At 48.9% G+C, this 20,433-nt stretch overlaps 1 protein-coding gene and 1 non-coding gene across 2 annotated transcripts; both read right to left on the reverse strand.

The window, feature by feature from the left end:
• Positions 1–430: 430 nt before the first annotated feature.
• RPL10 (ribosomal protein L10) lies at positions 431–15,481 on the reverse strand. Its single transcript, XM_059837437.1, has 6 exons — positions 15,310–15,481; positions 12,944–12,997; positions 12,755–12,867; positions 8,051–8,189; positions 4,458–4,620; positions 431–725 (listed from the first exon to the last, which is right to left on the reverse strand). The coding sequence occupies exons 1-6, from the start codon at positions 15,330–15,332 to the stop codon at positions 456–458; spliced, it is 762 nt and encodes a 253-aa protein (XP_059693420.1). The 5' UTR covers positions 15,333–15,481; the 3' UTR covers positions 431–455.
• On the reverse strand, positions 5,898–6,040 carry LOC132322741 (small nucleolar RNA SNORA70). Its single transcript, XR_009485169.1, has one exon. It is a non-coding gene; the product is annotated as a small nucleolar RNA SNORA70 (small nucleolar RNA).
• Positions 15,482–20,433: the final 4,952 nt, after the last annotated feature.

Genomic DNA, 20,433 nt, shown 5'->3' on the forward strand with positions numbered 1-20,433 from the left:
CCCAAAACCCCAAATCCCCCAAAAACCCCAAATCCCCTAAAAACCCCAAATCCCCCTAAACCCCCAAATCCCCCAAAACCCCAAAATCCCCTAAAAGCCCCAAATCCCCCCAAAAACCCCAAATGCCCCCAAACCCCCTAAAACCCCAAACCCCCCAAAACCCCAAATCCCCCCAAAAACCCCAAATCCCCCCAAAAACCTAAATTCCCCCAAATACCCAAATCCCCCAAAACCCCAAATCCCCCCAAAACCCCAAACCCCCCAAAACCCCAAATCCCCCCAAACCCCAAATCCCCCAAAAACCCAAATCCCCCCTAAAAACCCCAAATCCCCCCAAAAACCCCAAACCCCCCAAAACCCCAAATCCCCCCCAAATCCCCCAAACCCCCCAAAAAACCCCAAACCCCCCAAAAACCCAAAGGGAGCCACCTTGCAGGAACCAGAACCTTTTTATTTCACCCAAACCCACCCGGGGCTCCTCCTCCCCGTCCTTTCGGGGTTCCCCGCGGATCTGGGGGTTCCCCGCGGATTTGGGGGGGGGTCCCGGGGGTCTTTGGGGTTTTTTTTTGGGGTTCAGGCGTGCAGGGCCCTCCAGCGATCCAGGGGTCCCGCGAGGGGACGTACTTGACCCCGCAGCCGTCGGGGATCAGGCGCTTCTGGGCCACCATCTCCTCGAAGGCGTCGGCGTTGAACTTGGTGAAGCCCCACTTCTTGGAGATGTGGATCTGGGGGACCCCAAAAACCCTCAGGGAACCCCAAAAACTGACAGGGGACCCCAAAACCTCCCCCAGGAAAAACTTGGGGGTCTCCAGGTGCCCCCATCCCAAGGATTTTGAGGATTTTGGGAACCCCCCCTGACTGGAGTTTGGGATTTTGGGAAGCCCCCCGTTGGTGAAGCCCCACTTCTTGGAGATGTGGATCTGGGGGACCCCAAAAACCATCAGGGAACCCCAAAAACCGTCAGGGAACCCCAAAAAACCATCAGGGAACCCCAAAAACCATAAGGGGACCCCAAAAACGGTCAGGGGGACCCCAAAAACGGTCAGGGGACCCCAAAAAACTTCAGGGAACCTCAAAAAACGGTCAGGGGGACCCCAAAAACTGCCAGGGGGACCCCAAAAAATGGTCAGGGGACCCCAAAAAACGTCAGGGAACCCCAGAAACGGTCAGGGGGACCCCAAAATCTCCCCCAGGAAAAACTTGGGGGTCTCCAGGTGCCCCCATCCCAAGGATTCTGAGGATTTTGGGAACCCCCCCGTTGGTGAACCCCACTTCTTGGAGATGTGGATCTGGGGGGACCCCAAAAAACGGTCAGGGAACCCAAAAACCGTCAGGGAACCCCAAAAAACGGTCAGGGAACCCCAAAAACGGTCAGGGGACCCCAAAAATGGTCAGGGGACCCCAAAAAAGGTCAGGGGGACCCCAAAAACGGTCAGGGAACACCAAAAATGGTCAGGGGACCCCAAAAACCGTCAGGGGACCCCAAAAACCGTCAGGGGACCACAAAAAACGGTCAGGGGACCCCGAAAAACTTCAGGAAACCCCAAAAACTGTCAGGGGACCCCAAAAAAAGTCAGGGGGACCCCAAAACCTCCCCCAGGAAAAACTTTGGGGTCTCCAGGTGCCCCCATCTCAAGGATTTCAAGGATTTTGGGACCCCCCCGTTGGTGAACCCCCACTTCTTGGAGATGTGGATCTGGGGGGACCCCAAAAACCGTCAGGGGACCCCAAAAACGGTCAGGGAACCCCCAAAAAACGGTCAGGGGACCCCAAAAAACGGGTAGGGGGACCCCAAAAAACCATCAGGGAACCCCAAAAACCGTCAGGGGACCCCAAAAAAGGTCAGGGGGACCCCAAAAACGGTCAGGGGACCCCAAAAAACCGTCAGGGGACCCCAAAAAACTTCAGGAAACCCCAAAAAACGTCAGAGGACCCCAAAAAACGGTCAGGGGACCCCAAAAACCATCAGGGAACCCCAAAAACCATCAGGAGACCCCAAAAACTGTCAGGGGACCCCAAAAACCATCAGGGGACCCCAAAAACCGTCAGGGAACCCCAAAAAACCATCAGGGAACCCCAAAAACCATAAGGGGACCCAAAAAACGGTCAGGGAACCCCAAAAAACTTCAGGGGGACCCCAAAACCTCCCCCAGAAAAATCTGGGGGTCTCCAGGTGTCTCCATCTCAAGGATTTCGAGGATTTTGGGAACCCCCCCGTTGGTGAGGCCCCACTTCTTGGAGATGTGGATCTGGGGGACCCCAAAATTGGTCAGGGAACCCCAAAAAAACCATCAGGGAACCCCAAAAACCGTCAGGGGACTCCAAAAACGGTCAGGGGACCCCAAAAACCGTCAGGGGAACCCCAAAAAACGATCAGGGGACCCCAAAAAACGGTCAGGGGACCCCAAAAACGGTCAGGGGGACCCCAAAAACGGTCAGGGAACCCCAAAAATGGTCAGGGGACCCCAAAAACTGTCAGGGGACCCCAAAAATGGTCAGGGGACCCCAAAAACCGTCAGGGGACCCAAAAAAATGTCAGGGAACCTCAAAAAACGGTCAGGGGACCCCAAAAAACTTCAGGAAACCCTGAAAACCGTCAAGGGACCCCAAAAAACGGTCAGGGAACCCCAAAAACCATCAAGGAGACCCCAAAACCTCCCCAGAAAAAACTTGGGGGGCTCCAGGTGTCCCCATCCCAAGGATTTCGAGGATTTTGGGACCCCCCCCGTTGGTGAAGCCCCATTTCTTGGAGATGTGGATCTGGGGGACCCCAAAAAACGGTCAGGGGGACCCCAAAAAACAATCAGGGAACCCCAAAAACCATAAGGGGACCCCAAAAAACGGTCAGGGGGACCCCAAAAAACTTCAGGAAACCCCAAAAACCATCAGGGGACCCCAAAAAACGGTCAGGGGACCCCAAAAAACCGTCAGGGAACCCCAAAAACCATAAGGGGACCCCAAAAACCGTCAGGGAACCCCAAAAACGGTCAGGGGGCCCCAAAAACCATCAGGGGACCCCAAAAAACCATCAGGGAACCTCAAAAAACGGTCAGGGGACCCCAAAAACTGTCAGGGAACCCCAAAAACGGTCAGGGAACCCCAAAAAAGGTCAGGGGACCCCAAAAACCGTCAGGGGACCCCAAAAACAGTCAGGGGACCCCAAAATCCGTCAGGGAACCCCAAAAAACCGTCAGGGGACCCCAAAAACCATAAGGGGACCCCAAAAAACTTCAGGGAACCTCAAAAACGGTCAGGGGACCCCAAAAACCGTCAGGGAACCCCAAAACCTCCCCCAGGAAAAACTTGGGGGTCTCCAGGTGCCCCCATCCCAAGGATTTTGAGGATTTTGGGAACCCCCCCATTGGTGAACCCCCACTTCTTGGAGATGTGCATCTGGGGGACCCCAAAAACCGTCAGGGAACCCCAAAAAATGGTCAGGGGGACCCCAAAACCTCCCTCACAGGAAAATTTGGGGGTCTCCAGACCCCTTTCGGAGCCCCCAGCCCCCTCTGGGTGCCTGCAGTCCCCCCTGAGGTGCCCCCAGACCCCTTTCAGGTACCCCCAGACCCCTTTAGGGTGCCCTTAGTCCCCTTTTAGGTGCCCCCAGACCCCCATGGCTGCCCCCAGCCCCTTTAGGGAGCCCCCAGCCCCTTTTGGAAGCCCTCAGCCACTTTTGGAAGCCCCTAGACCCCTTTAGGGAGCCCCCAGCCCCCTTTTAGGAGCCCCCAGCCCCCTTTAGGGTGCCCCCAGCCCCCTCTGGAGTGCCCCCAGCCCCTTTAGGGAGCCCCCAGCCCCCTCTGGAGTGCCCCCAGCCCCTTTAGGGAGCCCCCAGCCCCTTTTGGAAGCCCTCAGCCACTTTTGGAAGCCCCTAGACCCCTTTAGGGAGCCCCCAGCCCCCACTGAGGTACCCCCAGCCCCCTTTTGGGTACCCCCAGCCCCCTCTAGAGTGCCCCCAGCCCCTTTAGGGTGCCCCCAGCCCCCCCTGAGGTACCCCTAGTCCCCTTTAGGGAGCCCCCAGCCCCCTTTAGGGTGCCCCCAGCCCCCTCTGGAGTGCCCCCAGCCCCTTTTCGAAGCCCCCAGACGCTTTTGGAAGCCCCCAGCCCCCTTTTGGGTACCCCCAGCCCCCTCTAGAGTGCCCCCAGCCCCCTTTAGGGTGCCCCCAGCCCCCTGTGGGGTGCCCCCAGCCCCCTCTGGGAGCCCCCAGCCCCTCAGGGAGCCCCAAGCCCCTCTGGAGTGCCCCCAGCCCCTCAGGGAGCCCCCAGCCCCCTGTGGGGTGCCCCCAGTCCCTTTTGAGTACCCCCAGCCCCCTCTAGAGTGCCCCCAGCCCCCTCTGGAGTGCCCCCAGCCCCTTTTCGAAGCCCCCAGACGCTTTTGGAAGCCCCCAGCCCCCTCTGGAGTGCCCCCAGCCCCTTTAGGAAGCCCCCAGCCCCCTTTAAGGAGCCCCCAGCCCCCGGTACCTTCTGGCGCCCGGGGAATTTGAACTTGGCCCTGCGCAGCGCCTCCACCACGTGCTCCTTGTTCTGGGCCTTGGTGCGGATGGACATGATCACCTGGCCGATGTGCACGCGCGCCACCGTGCCCTGCGGCTTCCCGAAGGCCCCCCGCATCCCCGTCTGCAGCCTGGGGGCACAGAGACCCCAGACCCAATTAGTGACACAGCCAGAGCCCCCACAGCCAGGTACAGACACAGCCTGGGACCCCCAGACCCAATTAAAGACAGAGCCTGGGACCCCAGACCCAATTACAGACACAGCCTGGGACCCCCAGACCCAATTAAAGACACAGCCTGGGACCCCAGACCCAATTACAGACACAGTCTGGGACCCCCAGACCCAATTACAGACACAGCCTGGGACCCCCAGACCCAATTACAGACTGACAGAGAGCCCCCAGACCCAATTACAGACACAGCCTGGGACCCCAGCCCCAATTACAGACACAGCCTGGGACCCCCAGACCCAATTACAGACACAGCCTAGGACCCCCAGACCCAATTACAGACACAGCCTGGGACCCCAGCCCCAATTACAGACACAGCCTTGGACCCCCAGACCCAATTACAGACACAGCCAGAGCCCCCAGACCCAATTACAGACACAGCCTAGGATCCCCAGCCCCAATTACAGACTGACACAGAGACCCCAGACCCAATTACAGACACAGCATGGGACCCCAGCCCCAATTAGTGACCCACCCAGAGCCCCCAGCCCCAATTACAAACACAGCCAGAGCCCCCAGGAGACTTTCTGGCACCTCCAGGGGTGTTTTTGGTGCCCCCCCAGGGGAATTTTGGGCTTTTTGCCCCCCAGGGGACATTTCTGGTGCCCCCCAGAGGCTGTTTTGCCCCCCCCCAGGGGAATTTTGGGGATTTTTCTGCCCCCCCAGGGGTATTTAGGGGTTTTTTTACCCCCCAGGAGAGTTTTGGAGTTGTTTTTGCCCTCCCAGAAGAGTTTTGGGGATTTTTCTGCCCCCCCAGGGGTATTTTGGGGCTCTTTTGCCCCTCCAGGAGAATTTTGGGTTATTTTTGCCCCCCCAGGGGTGTTTTTTTGCCCCCCCAGGGGGGTTTTGGGGCTCTTTTGCCCCCCCCAGGAGAATTTTGGGTTATTTTTACCCCCCCCCCGGGGTATTTAGGGTTATTTTTGCCCCCCCAGGGGTATTTTGGGGTTTTTTTGCCCCCTCAGAGGTATTTAGGGTTTTTTTTGTCCCTCCCGGGGGGTTTTGGGGCTTTTGCCCCCCCAGGGGTATTTAGGGTTTTTTTACCCCCCCCAAGGGTATTTAGGGTTATTTTTGCCCCCCCAGGGTTATTTTTTGCCCCCCCAGGGGTATTTAGGGTTATTTTTGCCTCCCCAGGGTTATTTTTGCCCCCCCAGGGTTTTTTTTTGCCCCCCCCCGGGGGTTTTTGTCCCCCCGGCCCCTTTGGGTGCCCCTCCAGGTGGGGGAGGGGTCCCTACACAGCCGGGGGGGGGAGGGGTCTCTGTGCGCAGCCAGTGCACGCCGGGCCCCCGTGGGGGAGGGGCACGGCCGGCTTAATTAGCTGCAGGCTCATTAACGGCCTCGGTAATTAATGGGGGTAATTAGCTGGGGGAGTCATTCATGGGGACGCCCCAAAGTGGGGGAGACACCCCCCAAAAATGGGGGGAGGGGATGCCAGGACCCCCAAATGGGGGAGGGAGAGACCCCAAAAATCCAGGGACCCCCAAAAAAATCCTCAATTCAGGGACCCCCAAAATCCCCCAGTTTGGGGACCCCCAAAATCCCCCTCAATTCAGGGACCCCCAAAATCCCCCTCAATTCAGGGACCCCCAAAATCCCCCTCAGTCCGGGGACCCCCAAAATTCTCCTCAATTCAGGGACCCCCAAAATCCTCCTCAATTCAGGGACCCCCAAAATCCCCCCCCATTTAAGGGACCCCCAAAATTCTCCTCAGTTTGGGGACCCCCAAAATTCCCCTCAGTCCAGGGACCCCCAAAATTCTCATTTCAGGGACCCCCAAAATCCCCCTCAGTCTGGGGACCCCCAAAATTCTCCTCATTGCAGGGACCCCCAAAATCCCCCCCATTTAAGGGACCCCCAAAATCCCCCCTCAGTCCGGGGACCCCCAAAGTCCCCCCCAGTTTAGGGGACCCCCCCCCCAGTTTTGGGGTCTCTTCCACAGCTTTGCTGACCCCCCCCCCCTCCCCCCCAAATCTCCAGAGACCCCCCCCCAGCGTTTTGGGGACCCCCTGGGGATTTCGGGGACCCCCAAAAGGGATCTCCAAGACCCCCCCCAACATTTTAAGACCCCCCCCCTCAATTCAGGAACTTCTCCAGCTGGAATCGCTTCTGGAAACTTCTGCCCTGAACTTTGGGAACCCCCCCAGACCTCCAGGAACCCCCCCAAAATTTGGGGGTTCCCCTGGCGATTTCGGGGTCCCCCTGAAGATTTCGGGGACCCCCCAAAAGGATCTCAAAGACCCCCCAAACTCCAGCCCACCCCCAATTCCACAACCACCCCAAACCGCTCCTGGAACTTCTCCCCTTGAACTCTGGGAACCCCCAAACCTCCAACGAGCCCCCCAGGATTTGGGGGTTCCCCTGGCGATTTCGGGGTCCCCCTGAAGATTTCGGGGACCCCCCAAGGGATCTCAAAGACCCCCCCCAGATTTTAGGACACTTTCCCTCCACCCATCCCTGAAACTTCTCCCCCTGAACTCCGGGACCCCCCCCAAACCTCCAGGAACCCCCCCAAGATTTGGGGGTTCCCCTGGCGATTCCGGGGTCCCTCTGAAGCATTTGAGGACCCTGAGGACCCCCCCAAATTTTAGGACCCCCCCCGAGTTCAGGGGGGACCTTCCCATGACCCCATCCCCAAACCACTCCTGGAACTTCTTTCTCCCCTTGAACTTTGGGAACCCCCCAGAACTCCAGGAACCCCCCCCAGGATTTGGGGGTCCCCCTGGGGATTTCGGGGACCCCCTGGGGATTTCGGGGACCCTCTGAAGATTCTGAGGACCCCCCAAAGGATCTCAAAGACCCCCCCCAGATTTTAGGACTCTTTCCCTCCACCCATCCCTGAAACTTCTCCCCTTGAACTCCAGGACCCCTCCCCAAACCTCCAGGGACCCCCCCAGGATTTGGGGGTTCCCCTGGGGATTCCGGGGTCCCCCTGGTGATTTCGAGGAGCCCCCAAAGGATCTCAAAGACCCCCCAAACTCCAACCCACCCCCAATTCCACATCCACCCCAAACCACTCCTGGAACTTCTCCCCTTGAACTCCGGGACCCTCCCCAGACCTCCACCGACCCCCCCCAGGATTTGGGGGTTCCCCTGGGGATTTCGGGGACCCCCTGAAGATTTCGGGGACCCCCCAAAGGACCTCAAAGACCCCCCAAACTCCAGCCCACCCCCAATTCCACATCCACCCCAAACCGCTCCTGGAACTTCTCCCCTTGAACTCCGGGACCCTCCCCAAACCTCCAACGACCCCCCCAGAATTCCGGGGTTCCCCTGGCGATTCCGGGGTCCCCCTGGGGATCTGGGGGTCCCCTCGGAGGTCCGGGGGTGCCCCCACCTGTCGGCCCCGGCGCAGGAGAGCATTTTGTTGATGCGGATGACGTGGAAGGGGTGCAGGCGCACGCGGATGTGGAAGCCGTCCTTGCCGCAGCTCTTCACCATGTACTTGTTAGCGCAGATCCGGGCGGCCTCCAGGGCTGGGGAGGGCAAAGCTGCGGGTCAGGACCCCTCCCCAAATTGCTGAGACCCCTCCCCTCAAAATCCAGAAAAAAACCCGGGGTTTTTAGGTGAAAATTTGGGGTTTTTAGGTGAAAGTTTGGGTTTTTTAGGTGAAAATTTGGAGTTTTTACACAAAAATCTGCGGTTTTTACGCGAAAATTTGGAGGTTTGAGGGGGAAATTTGGGGGTTTTAGAAGGAAATTTGGGGGTTTGAGGTTTAAATTTGGGGGTTTGAGGTTTAAATTTGGGGTTTTTAGGTGAAAATTTGGGGTTTTTAGGTGAAAATTTGGAGTTTTTACAGAAAAATCCGCGGTTTTTACCTAAAAATTTGGAGGTTTTAGGGGGAAATTTGGGGGTTTTAGGAGAAAATTTGGGGGGTTTAGGAGAAGATTTGGGGGTTTGAGGTTTAAATTTGGGGGTCTCAGGAAAAAATTTGGAGTTTTTAGGTGAGAATTTGGAGTTTTTACACAAAAATCCGCGGTTTTTACGCAAAAATTTGGAGGTTTGAGGTGGAAATTTGGGGGTTTTAGGGGGAATTTTGGGATTTTAGGTGAAGATTTGGGGGTTTTAGGAGAAGATTTTGGGGTTTTAGGAGAAGATTTGGAGGTTTGAGGTTTAAATTTGGGGTTTTTAGGTGAAAATTTGGAGTTTTTACAGAAAAATCCGCGGTTTTTACGTGAGAATTTGGAGGTTTGAGGTGGAAATTTGGGGGTTTTAAGGGGAATTTTGGGGTTTTAGGAGAAATTTTGGGGTTTTAGGTGAATATTTGAGGATTTCAGGGGAAAATTTTGGCGTTTCAGGAAAAAACCCGGGGTTTTTAGGTGAAAATTTTGGGGTTTTTAGGTGAAAATTTGGAGTTTTTACCCAAAAATTCGCATTTTTACACAAAAATTTGGAGGTTTGAGGTGGAAATTCGATCCCCCAAATCCTTCTCCAAACCCTCCCAAGAACCCCCAATTTTTAAGGATCCTTTGAAAGAAAAAAATCCCCCAAAATTCCTCAAATCCTTCCTAAAAATCCCCCGGAAATCCCCAAAAATCCACTCAATTTTTAGGATCCCTCCAAAAAAATAACAAAAATCCTCCCAAAATTCCCATTTTTTTCCATATTTTCCCCCAAAAACCCTCCCAAAAACCCCAATTTTTTAAGAAAACCCCAAAACCCTCCTAGAAACCCTCTCAAAACCCCAAAATTTTTAAAATCACCCCCAAAAAAATCCCAAAATCCCCAAAAATCCTCTCAAAATTCCCATTTTTTTCCATATTTTGCCCCAAAAATCCCAATTTCTCCCCCCAAAACCCCTCCAAAACCCAATTTTTTTAAAGGAACCCCCCAAAAACCCCCAATTTTTATGATCATCCCCAAAAAAATCCCAAAATCCTCAAAAATCCTCCCAAAATTCTCATTTTTTCCCATATTTTCCCCCAAAAACCCTCCCAAAACCCCCAAAATTTTTATAATCCCCCCCAAAATTCCCATTTTTTTCCATATTTTCCCCCAAAAACCCTCCCAAAATTCCCATTTTTTCCACATTTCCCCCCCAAAACCCCCAATTTCCCCCCCAAATTTTTAAGAAAACCCCAAAACCCCCCCAAAACCCCCAAATTTTTATGATCACCCCCAAAAAAATCCCAAAAATCCCCCCCAAAACTCCCATTTTTTTCCATATTTTCCCCCAAAAACCCTCTCAAAAACCCCAAAATTTTTATAATCCCCCCCAAAATTCCCATTTATTTCAATATTTTTCCCCCCAAAACCCCCAAAATTTTTATAATCCCTCCCAAAACTCCCATTTTTTTCCATATTTTCCCCCAAAAATCCTCCCAAAATTCCCATTTTTTTCCATATTTTCCCCCAAAAACCCTCCCAAAAACCCCAAAATTTTATAATCCCTCCCAAAATTCCCATTTATTTCCCAACTTCCCCCCCAACCCCCCCAAATTTTAAAACCCCCCCCAAAAAATCCCCAAATCCTCAAAAATCCTCCCAAAATTCCCATTTTTTTCCATATTTTCCCCCCAAAAACCCCAAAATTTTTATAATCCCCCCCAAAATTCCCATTTTTTTCCATATTTTCCCCCAAAAACCCCAAAATTTTTATAATCCCTCCCAAAACTCCCATTTTTTCCATATTTTCTCCCAAAATTCTCTTTTTTTTCCATATTTTCCCCCAAAAATCCTCCCAAAATTCCCATTTTTTTCATTATTTTCCCCCCAAAATTTTTATAATCCCTCCCAAAATTCCCATTTTTTTCCCAATTTCCCCCCCAAAACCCCTCCAACCCCCCCCAAATTTTTAAAACCCCCCCAAAAAAATCCCAAAATCCCAAAAATCCTCCCAAAATTCCCATTTTTTTCCACATTTCCCCCCCAAAAAACCCCAAAATCCTCCCCCAAAACCCAAATTTTTAAGAAAACCCCAAAACCCTCCTAGAAACCCTCCCAAAAACCCCAAAACTTTTATAATCCCTCCCAAAATTCCCATTTTTTCCATATTTTCCCCCAAAAATCCTCCCAAAATTCTCTTTTTTTTCCATATTTTCCCCCAAAAATCCTCCCAAAATTCTCATTTTTTCCATATTTTCCCCCAAAAATCCCATTTTTTTCAATATTTTCCCCCAAAAACCCTCCCAAAATTCCCATTTTTTCCATATTTCCCCCCAAAAATCCCAAAATTCCCACTTTTTTCCATATTTTCCCCCAAAAACCCTCCCAAAAACCCCAAAATTTTTATAATCCCTCCCAAAATTCCCATTTTTTTCAATATTTCCCTCTAGAAAACCCCAATTTCTTCCCCAAAACCCCTCCAAAATCCAATTTTTAAGAGAACCCCCCCAAAATCCTCTTAGAAACCCTCCCAAAAACCCCAAATTTTTATGATCCCCCCCAAAAAAATCCCAAAATCCCCAAAAATCCTCCCAAAATTCCCATTTTTTTCCATATTTTCCCCCAAAAACCCCAATTTCTCCCCCCAAAACCCCTCCAAAACCCAATTTTTTCAAAGGAACCTCCCAAAAACCCCAAATTTTTATGATCCCCCCCCCAAAAATCCCAAAATCCTCAAAAATCCTCCCAAAATTCGCATTTTTTTCCATATTTTCCCCCCCAAAAAAATCCCAATTTCTTCCCCAAAATCCTCCCCCAATCCCCGAATTTTAAAAGAACCCCCCCAAAACCCCCAAATTTTTATGATCCCCCCAAAAAAATCCCAAAAACCCCCAAAATCCTCCCAAAATTCTAATTTTTTTCCATATTTTCCCCCAATAACCCTCCCAAAAACCCCAAAATTTTTATAATCCCTCCCAAAATTCTCATTTTTTCCGTATTTTCTACCAAAAATCCTCCCAAAATTCCCATTTTTTTCCATATTTTCCCCCAAAAACCCCAATTTCTCCCCTCAAAATCCCTCCAAACCCCAAATTTTTAAAGAACCCCCCAAAACCCTCCCAAAAACCCCAAATTTTTATGATCACCTCCAAAAAAATCCCCAAAATCCTCCCAAAATTCCCATTTTTTTCAATATTTTCCCCCAAAACCCCTCCCAAAACCCCCAAAATTTTATAATCCCTCCCAAATTCCCATTTTTTCCATATTTTCCCCCAAAAACCCTCCCAAAATTCCATTTTTTTCATTATTTTCCCCCCAAAACCCCAAAATTTTTATAATCCCCCCCAAAATTCCCATTTTTTTCCCAATTTCCCCCCCCCAACCCCCCCCCAAATTTTAAAACCCCCCCAAAAAAATCCCAAAATCCCCCAAAATCCTCCCAAAATTCCCTTTATTTTCAATATTTTCCCCCAAAAACCCCAAAATTTTATAATCCCCCCCAAAATTCCCATTTTTTTCCACATTTCCCCCCCAAAACCCCCAAAATTTTTATAATCCCTCCCAAAACTCCCATTTTTTCCATATTTTCTCCCAAAATTCTCATTTTTTTCCATATTTTCCCCCAAAAACCCTCCCAAAATTCCCAGTTTTTTCCATATTTCCTCCCAAAATTCCCATTTTTTTCCATATTTTCTCCCAAAATTCCCATTTTTTTCCATATTTTCCCCCAAAAAATCCTCCCAAAATTCGCATTTTTTTCCACATTTCCCCCCCAAAACCCCCAATTTCCCCCCCAACACCCTCCAAAACCCCCAAATTTTTAAAACCCCCCCAAAAAAAATCCCAAAATCCTCAAAAATCCTCCCAAAATTCCCTTTTTTTTCAATATTTTCCCCCAAAAACCCCAAAATTTTTATAATCTCCCCCAAAATTCCCATTTTTTTAATATTTTCCCCCCAAAAACCCCAAAATTTTTATAATCCCTCCCAAAACTCCCATTTTTTCCATATTTTCTCCCAAAATTCTCTTTTTTTTCAATATTTTCCCCCAAAATTCCCATTTTTTTCCATATTTCCTCCCAAAATTCTCATTTTTTTTCAATATTTTCCCCCAAAAACCCCCCCAAAATTCCCATTTTTTCCCAATTTCCCCCCCCTAACCCCCTCCCAACCCCCCCAAATTTTCCAACCCCCCCCAAAATTGGGATTATTTTTACCCTCGGAGCTGAGCTGCTCGTACTCGTCCGACACCATGTGCCCGCACAGGGGGAACTCGTCCACTTTGGCTTTTTTCCTCCCCAGGTCGAAAATTCGGATTTTGGGGTCTGGGGGTGACACCCGGGGGGGTCAGGGGGGATTTTTGGGGTTTTTTTGGGGGGGGTTTGGGGGGCGGGACTCACCCGGGGACCCCCCGGCAGAAGCGGGACTTGGGGTAGGGTTTGTTCTTGCAGTAGCGGTAGCTGGGAAAGAGGGGAAAAATTGGGTTTTGGTGGGTTAAAAATGACAGAGAAATGGGTTAAATCAGCTGAAAAATCATCTTAAAAACAGAATGGAATAGCAGCAAAAATCGCCTGAATTATCACAAAAATCATCCCAAAAAACCACTGGAATATCCCCAAAAAACCCTCAAATTATCCCCAAAAAATCTACAAAATTACCCCAAAAAACCACTGAAATATCCCCAAAAATCTCTTTAATTATCCCCAAAAATCTCCTGAATTATCCCAAAAATCATCCCAAAAAACCACTGGAATATCCTCAAAAAAACCCCAAAATATCCCCAAAAATCGCCTAAATTATCCCCTAAAAAAACCACTAAAATGTCCCCAAAAATCTCTTTAATTATGCCCAAAAAAATCTCCTGAATTATCCCAAAAATCCACAGAAATATCCCAAAAAAAATCTCCAAATTATCCCCAAAAATCGCCTAAATTATCCCAAAAATCCACTGAAATATCCCCAAAAAAACCCCAAATTATCCCCAAAAATATCCCAAAAATCATCCCAAAAATCCACAGAAATATCCCCAAAAAAACCTCCAAATGATCCCCAAAAATCGCCTAAATTATCTCAAAATCATCCCAAAAATCCACTGAAATATCCTCAAAAAAAACCCCAAAATATCCCCAAAAATCGCCTAAATTATCCCAAAAATCCACAGAAATATCCCCAAAAAAATCTCCAAATTATCCCTAAAAATCTCCTGAATTATCCCAAAAATCCACTGGAATATCCCCAAAAAAACCTCAAATTAACCCCCAAAAATCTCCTGAATTATCCCAAAAATCATCCCAAAAATCCACTGGAATATCCCCAAAAAAACCTGAAAATGACCCCCAAAAAATCGCCTGAATTACCCCAAAAATCATCCCAAAAATCCACTGAAATAGCCCCAAAAAAACCTCCAAATTATCCCAAAAAAATCTCCTGAATTAGCCCAAAAATCATCCAAAAAATCCACTGGAATATCCCCAAAAAAACCCCAAATTATCCACAAAATTATCCCAAAAATCCACTGGAATATCCCCAAAAAAATCCCAAAAATCGCCCAAATTACCCCAAAAATCCACAGAAATATCCCCCAAAAAATCTCCAAATTATCCCCAAAAAAATCTCCTGAATTAGCCCAAAAATCATCCCAAAAAACCACTGGAATATCCCCCAAAAAAACCTGAAAATGACCCCCCAAAATCGCCTAAATTGTCCCAAAAATCATCCCAAAAATCCACTGAAATATCCCCAAAAATCGCCTAAATTATCCCCAAAAAAACCTCAAATTATCCCCCAAAAAACCACTAAAATGTCCCCAAAAATCTCCTGAATTATCCCAAAAATCATCCCAAAAATCCACTGAAATATCCCCAAAAAAAATCTCCAAATTATCCCCAAAAATCCCCAAAATTACCCCAAAATTATCCCAAAAATCCACTGGAATATCCCCAAAAAAACCTGAAAATGACCCCCCAAAATCGCCTAAATTGTCCCAAAAACCATCCCAAAAAACCACTGAAATATCCCCAAAAATCGCCTACATTATCCCCTAAAAAACTCAAATTATCCCCCAAAAAACCACTAAAATGTCCCCAAAAATCTCCTGAATTATCCCAAAAATCATCCCAAAAACCACTGAAATATTCCCAAAAATCGCCTAAATTATCCCCAAAAATTTCCTGAATTATCCCCAAAAACCCACTGAAATATCCCCAAAAAAGCCCCAAATTATCCCCAAAAATCTCCTGAATTACCCCAAAAATCATCCCCAAAAAACCCCTGAAATATCCCCAAAAATCTCATAATTAACCCCAAAAAAATTCTTCCTAAAACCCGCCTTAATTACCCCCAAAATACAAAAATATCCCCAAAAAACCCCAAATTATCCCTAAAATTTCCCTTTTTTCCCCCAATTATTCCATTTCAAACCCCAAAATTCCCTTTTGAACCCCTGATGAAGCCCCCAGACCCTTTTGAACCCAAACTCTATTTTTTTCCATCTTTCACCCAAAATATTTCAATTTAACCCAAAAAATTCCAATTTTAACCCAAATTTTTCCAATTTTAACCCAAATTTTGCCAATTTTAACCCAAATAATTCCACATTTGCCCCAATTTTTTCCATTTCAACCCCAATTTTTCCACCTTAACCCAATTTTTTCCCTTTTTACCCCAATTTTTCTCCTTTTCCCGCCCCCCCCAGCCCCATTTTAACCCCCCTAGTGACGTCACAGCGGCCGCGCCACGTCACGCTCCCCCCTGTCTGACGTCACGCCCTCACCATCGCGCCGGCCGGCGGCCCATGGCGACTCCGGGACCTGCGGGGGGACAAAAGGGACGCGTTGGGGACCCCAAAAAGCCCCAAATTCCCCCCAAAAAGGCCCCAAAAGGCCCAAACTGAGCCCGGCCCGCGCTCCCCTCACGCCGCGCTCCGACCTCGCCACGAGCACGAAAGAGACCGCGGGCGCCTGCGCGCTGCTTTTATAGCGGCGGCCACTTCCGGTGCCGCCCTCCACTTCCGGCGGCGCTCTGGCCGCCTTGGAGGACTCATGGAGGAGGAGCTGAGGGAGAGGGAGGAGGGCGCTGGAGGGGCGGAAAGGCAGCGCGGAGCGGCGCGAGCGAGGGGGGAGGGAGGGGAGCGGGAAAGGAGCGGGGAGAGGCGGCGGGAGAGGGGGGCGGCCATAGAGACGGGAGGAGCCGCTCTGGCGGCCGCGGTGATCATAGAGAGGAGAGGCTCGGCCAATCAGAGCGCGCAGGGGAAGCGGCGCAGGCGCAGTGAGGGCGCTGGGCGGGGCGCGTTGTGACGTCACCTCCTGATTAGATAACCCCACCTTTTCCTCGGTATTAATGAGGAGGGCGGAGCTAGCGGGGCTGATTTACATTTATTTGCATAAAGGGGTGGAGCGGGTGGCGGGGCTCTTCTGGGGGACCCCAAAATTCACCGGGACGTCCCCAAGAGCCCCTCCCCCAATTGAAAGGGACCCCCCAGAGCCCCCCCCAATTCTTAGCCCCTCCCCCGACAAAGATTTTGGGGTGAAACCCCCCAAAAATGGAGGTGAATCCTCCAAATTCAATCCAGCCTCCTAAAATCCCCCCAAAAAACCCCGAAAAACCCAAAAAACCCCCAAAATCTCCCCCCCAAAAAACCCCAAAATCTCCTCCCAAAAAACCCCAAAATCTCCCCCAAAAAAACCCCAAAATCCCAAAACCCCCTCAAGAACACCCCAAAAAAGCTTCAAAAAAGCCCAAAATTCCCCCCCAAAAAAGAAAACCCAAACCCGCACCCAAAACCACTTAAAAAATCCCAAAATCCCCTGAAAAAAAACCCCAAAATCCACACAAAAACCCCAAATAAGCCTGAAATCTCCCCAAGAGAATAAAAAAAAAGCCCAAAAATCCCCCAAACCACCCAAAAAAACCCCCAAAACCCCAAATCCCCCCAAAATCTCCTCAAAAAACCAAAAAATCCCCAAAACCCCAAAATCCCCCCTAAAACCCCAAAATTCCCCTAAATTCCCCCTAAAAAGCCCAAAAAACCTCCAAAATCCCCCCAAATTCCCCCAACTCCCCCAATTTAAAACCCCCACCCCAAAAAAAACCCCAAAATCCCCCAACCCCCCCAAATCCCCCTAAAAATCCCCAAAATCCTCCCAAAAAAAAACCCCAAACTGCCCCAAAAAAACCCCCAAAAAACCCCAATAAACCCCCCAAATCCCCCAATTTAAAACCCCCACCCCAAAATCCCCCCAATTTAAAACCCCCCACCCCAAAACCCCCCCTAAAAAATCCCCCAACCCACCCAAAATCCTCCCAAAAAAAAGCCCCAAAACCTCCCCAAACTCCCCTCAAAAAAATCCCCCCAAACCCAAAAAAAACCCCGAAATCCTCCCAAATTCCCCCAAAATCCCCGAATTTCCCCCAAAATTCCCAGTCCGAGGTGAAGCAGAAGAAGTTTTTATTTGGGGGGGGGATAAAAAATTCCAATAAAATAAAAACAAAACAAAACAAAAAAAAAAATCAAAAAAAAGGGAAAAATTGGGGGGGGGAGGGGGAGCTGTGAGGGGGGGGGAGGGGCGGTGAGGGGGGAGGGGCGTGAGGGGTGGGGGGGAGGGGCAGAGACCCCCGAAAAGGCAGAGGGGGGACCCCAAAATTGGGGGGGGAACCAAAATTTGGGGGGGGAACCAAAATTTGGGGGGACCCAAAATCGGGGGGGGACCAAAAATTCGGGGGACTCAAAATGGCTGAACCCAAAATGGCGGAACCCAAAATTTGGGGGAGGGGACCAAAATTAGGGGGGAATCCAAAATTGGGGGGGGGTGGTGGTGTCCAAATTGGGGGGGGACGACCCAAAATTGGGGGGGGACCCAAAATTGGGGGGGGACCCAAAATGGCCGAACCCAAAATGGCGGAACCCAAAATTGGGGGGGGGGGGGGGTGTGTGTGTCCAAAATTTGGGGGGGGGTCCAAATTGGGGGGGGACGACCCAAAATTGGGGGGGGACCCAAAATTGGGGGGGGGGACCCAAAATTGGGGGGGGAACCAAAATTCGGAGGACTCAAACTGGGGGAACCTAAAATTCGGGGGACTCAAAATGGCGGAACCCAAAATGGCAGAACCCAAAATGGGGGGGAACCAAAATTGTGGGGGGGGGGGGGGGAAGAGGGGCAAAAACTTGGGGAGTCCAAAATTTGGGGGGGAACCAAAATTCGGGGGGGGATCCCCTAAATTCGGGGGACTCAAAATTCGGGGGTGTCCAAATTGGGGGGGGGGGGACCCCACTTTTGACCATTTCTGAGCACACTTGATGCCATTTTTTCCCATTTTGGAGGATTCCGATGCCGTTTTTTCCCCTTTCCGACGATTTCTGCCCCTTCCAGAGGATTTTTCCCCATTTTCGATGATTTTGGTGCCATTTCCCCCATTTTCGATGATTCTGATGCTGTTTTTCCCCATTTTTGACGATTTCTGCCCCTTTCAGAGGAGTTTTTTCCCCATTTTGAGGATTTTTCTCCACTTTCAGAGGAGTTTTCCCCCCAATTTTCGATGATTCTGATGCCATTTCCCCATTTTTGACGATTCCAACACCGTTTTTTCCCCATTTTCAATGATTTTTTCCCCATTTTCGATGATTTTGGTGCCATTTCCCCCATTTTCGATGATTCTGATGCTGTTTTTCCCCATTTTAGACAATTTCTGTCCCTTTCAGAGGAGTTTTTTCCCCATTTTGAGGATTTTTCTCCACTTTCAGAGGATTTTTTCCCCCATTTTCAATGATTCTGATGCTGTTTCCCCCCATTTTTGACGATTCCAACACCATTTTTTCCCCATTTTCGATGATTTTTTCCCCATTTTCAATGATTTCGATGCCATTTCCCCCAATTTTCGATGATTCTGATGCCGTTTTTCCCCATTTTTGACGATTCCAAACACCATTTTTTCCCCATTTTCAATGATTTTTTCCCAATTTTCGATGATTCTGATGCCATTTTCCCCATTTTTGATGATTTCAACACAGTTTTTTCCCCATTTTCAATGATTTTTCCCCCATTTTCAATGATTTCGATGCCACTTCCCCCAATTTTCGATGATTCCGACGCCGTTTTCCCCCCATTTTCAATGATTTTTTCCCCCATTTTCGATTTTGGTGTCATTTCCCCCATTTTCAACGATTCTGATGCCATTTTCCCCAATTTTCGACGATTCTGACGCCGTTTTTTCCCCATTTTCGATGATTTTTCCCCCATTTTCAATGATTCCGATGCCATTTTCTCCCAATTTTTGAGGATTTTGATGCCATTTCCCCCATTTTCGATGATTCTGATGCCGTTTCCCCCCATTTTTGCCGATTCCAACGCCATTTTTTCCCTGTTTTCGATGATTTTTTCCCAATTTTCGATGATTCTGATGCCATTTTCCCCATTTTTGATGATTTCAACACAGTTTTTTCCCCATTTTCAATGATTTTTCCCCCATTTTCAATGATTTCGATGCCACTTCCCCCAATTTTCGATGATTCCGACGCCGTTTTCCCCCATTTTCAATGATTTTTTCCCCCATTTTCGATTTTGGTGTCATTTCCCCCATTTTCAACGATTCTGATGCCATTTTCCCCAATTTTCGACGATTCTGACGCCGTTTTTTCCCCATTTTCGATGATTTTTCCCCCATTTTCAATGATTTCGATGCCATTTTCTCCAAATTTTTGAGGATTTCGATGCCATTTCCCCCAATTTTCGATGATTCTGATGCCGTTTTCCCCCATTTTTGCCGATTCCGACGCCGTTTTTTCCCCGTTTTTGATGATTTCCCCCCCGTTTTTGCCGATTCCGACGCCGTTTTGCCCCTTTTCGAGGCTTTTCCTCCCCGTTCCCGGGGGCTCAGGGCACGGTGACGCGGAAGGGGCTGTTGGGCACGTGCTGCTCCCCCCACTTGACCACCAGCAGGTACTCGCCGCGCTCGCGCAGCAGGTAGCCCACGTTGTACAGCTGGTTGCCCAGGTGCTTCACCACGATCTCCTCGCACGGGTTCCGGGGGCCCTGCACGCCCACCAGCAGCATGTTGGTGCCTGGAAAGGAAAAAAAAATAAAATTTGGGATTTTTAGGGATTTTTGGGGATTTTTTTGGAATTTTTTTTGGCAATTTTTTGGAATTTTTCTTGATTTTTTGGGATTTTTCCTGATTTTTTTGGATTTTTTTTCTGTTTTTTCAGGTTTTTTCAGGGTTTTCTGGAGTTTTTAGAGGTGGTTTGGGGTGTTTGGGGTTTCAGGATTTTATTAGGATTTTTTGGTGATTTTTTGGGGATTTTTCTTGATTTTTGGGGGATTTTCCTTTATTTTTTTGGGATTTTTTTGTGATTTTTCTTGATTTTTCTTGACTTTTTTTTCCTATTTTTCAGGGTTTTTTAGGATTTTTTGAGTTTTTAGAGGTGTTTTGGGGTGTTTGGGGTTTCAGGATTTTTTTAGGATTTTTTAGCATTTTTTGGAATTTTTGGCGATTTTTTGGCGATTTTTTGGCGATTTTTTGTAATTTTTCCTGATTTCTTTGGAATTTTTTTCTGTTTTTTCATGTTTTTTTTGGGTTTTTTTGAGTTTTTAGAGGTGGTTTGGGGTGTTTGGGGTTTCAGGATTTTTTTAGAATTTTTTGGGGATTTTTTTTGGCAATTTTTTGGAATTTTTACTTGATTTTTTGGGATTTTTCTTGATTTTTTTGGAATTTTTTTCTATTTTTTCAAGTTTTTTTAGGTTTTTTTGAGTTTTTAGAGGTGGTTTGGGGTATTTGGGGTTTCAGGATTTTATTAGGATTTTTTGGTGATTTTTTGGGGATTTTTCTTGATTTTTGGGGGATTTTCCTTTATTTTTTTGGGATTTTTTTGTGATTTTTCTTGATTTTTCTTGACTTTTTTTTC

The sequence above is a fragment of the Haemorhous mexicanus genome, assembly GCF_027477595.1.
Source record: "Haemorhous mexicanus isolate bHaeMex1 chromosome 35 unlocalized genomic scaffold, bHaeMex1.pri SUPER_35_unloc_4, whole genome shotgun sequence".
NCBI classification, from domain to species: domain Eukaryota; kingdom Metazoa; phylum Chordata; class Aves; order Passeriformes; family Fringillidae; genus Haemorhous; species Haemorhous mexicanus.

What these genes read in the sequence shown, in the direction of transcription:
- RPL10 (XM_059837437.1), bottom strand. Translation starts at nt 15,332, where the DNA reads ATGGGCCGCCGGCCGGCGCGATG. An exon ending in GGCCGCCGGCCGGCGCGATG is followed by an intron (nt 12,998 to 15,309) that starts GTGAGGGCGTGA and finishes CCTCTTTCCCAG; the next exon opens with CTACCGCTACTGCAAGAACA. An exon ending in TCCCGCTTCTGCCGGGGGGT is followed by an intron (nt 12,868 to 12,943) that starts CCCCGGGTGAGT and finishes CCGGGTGTCACC; the next exon opens with CCCAGACCCCAAAATCCGAA.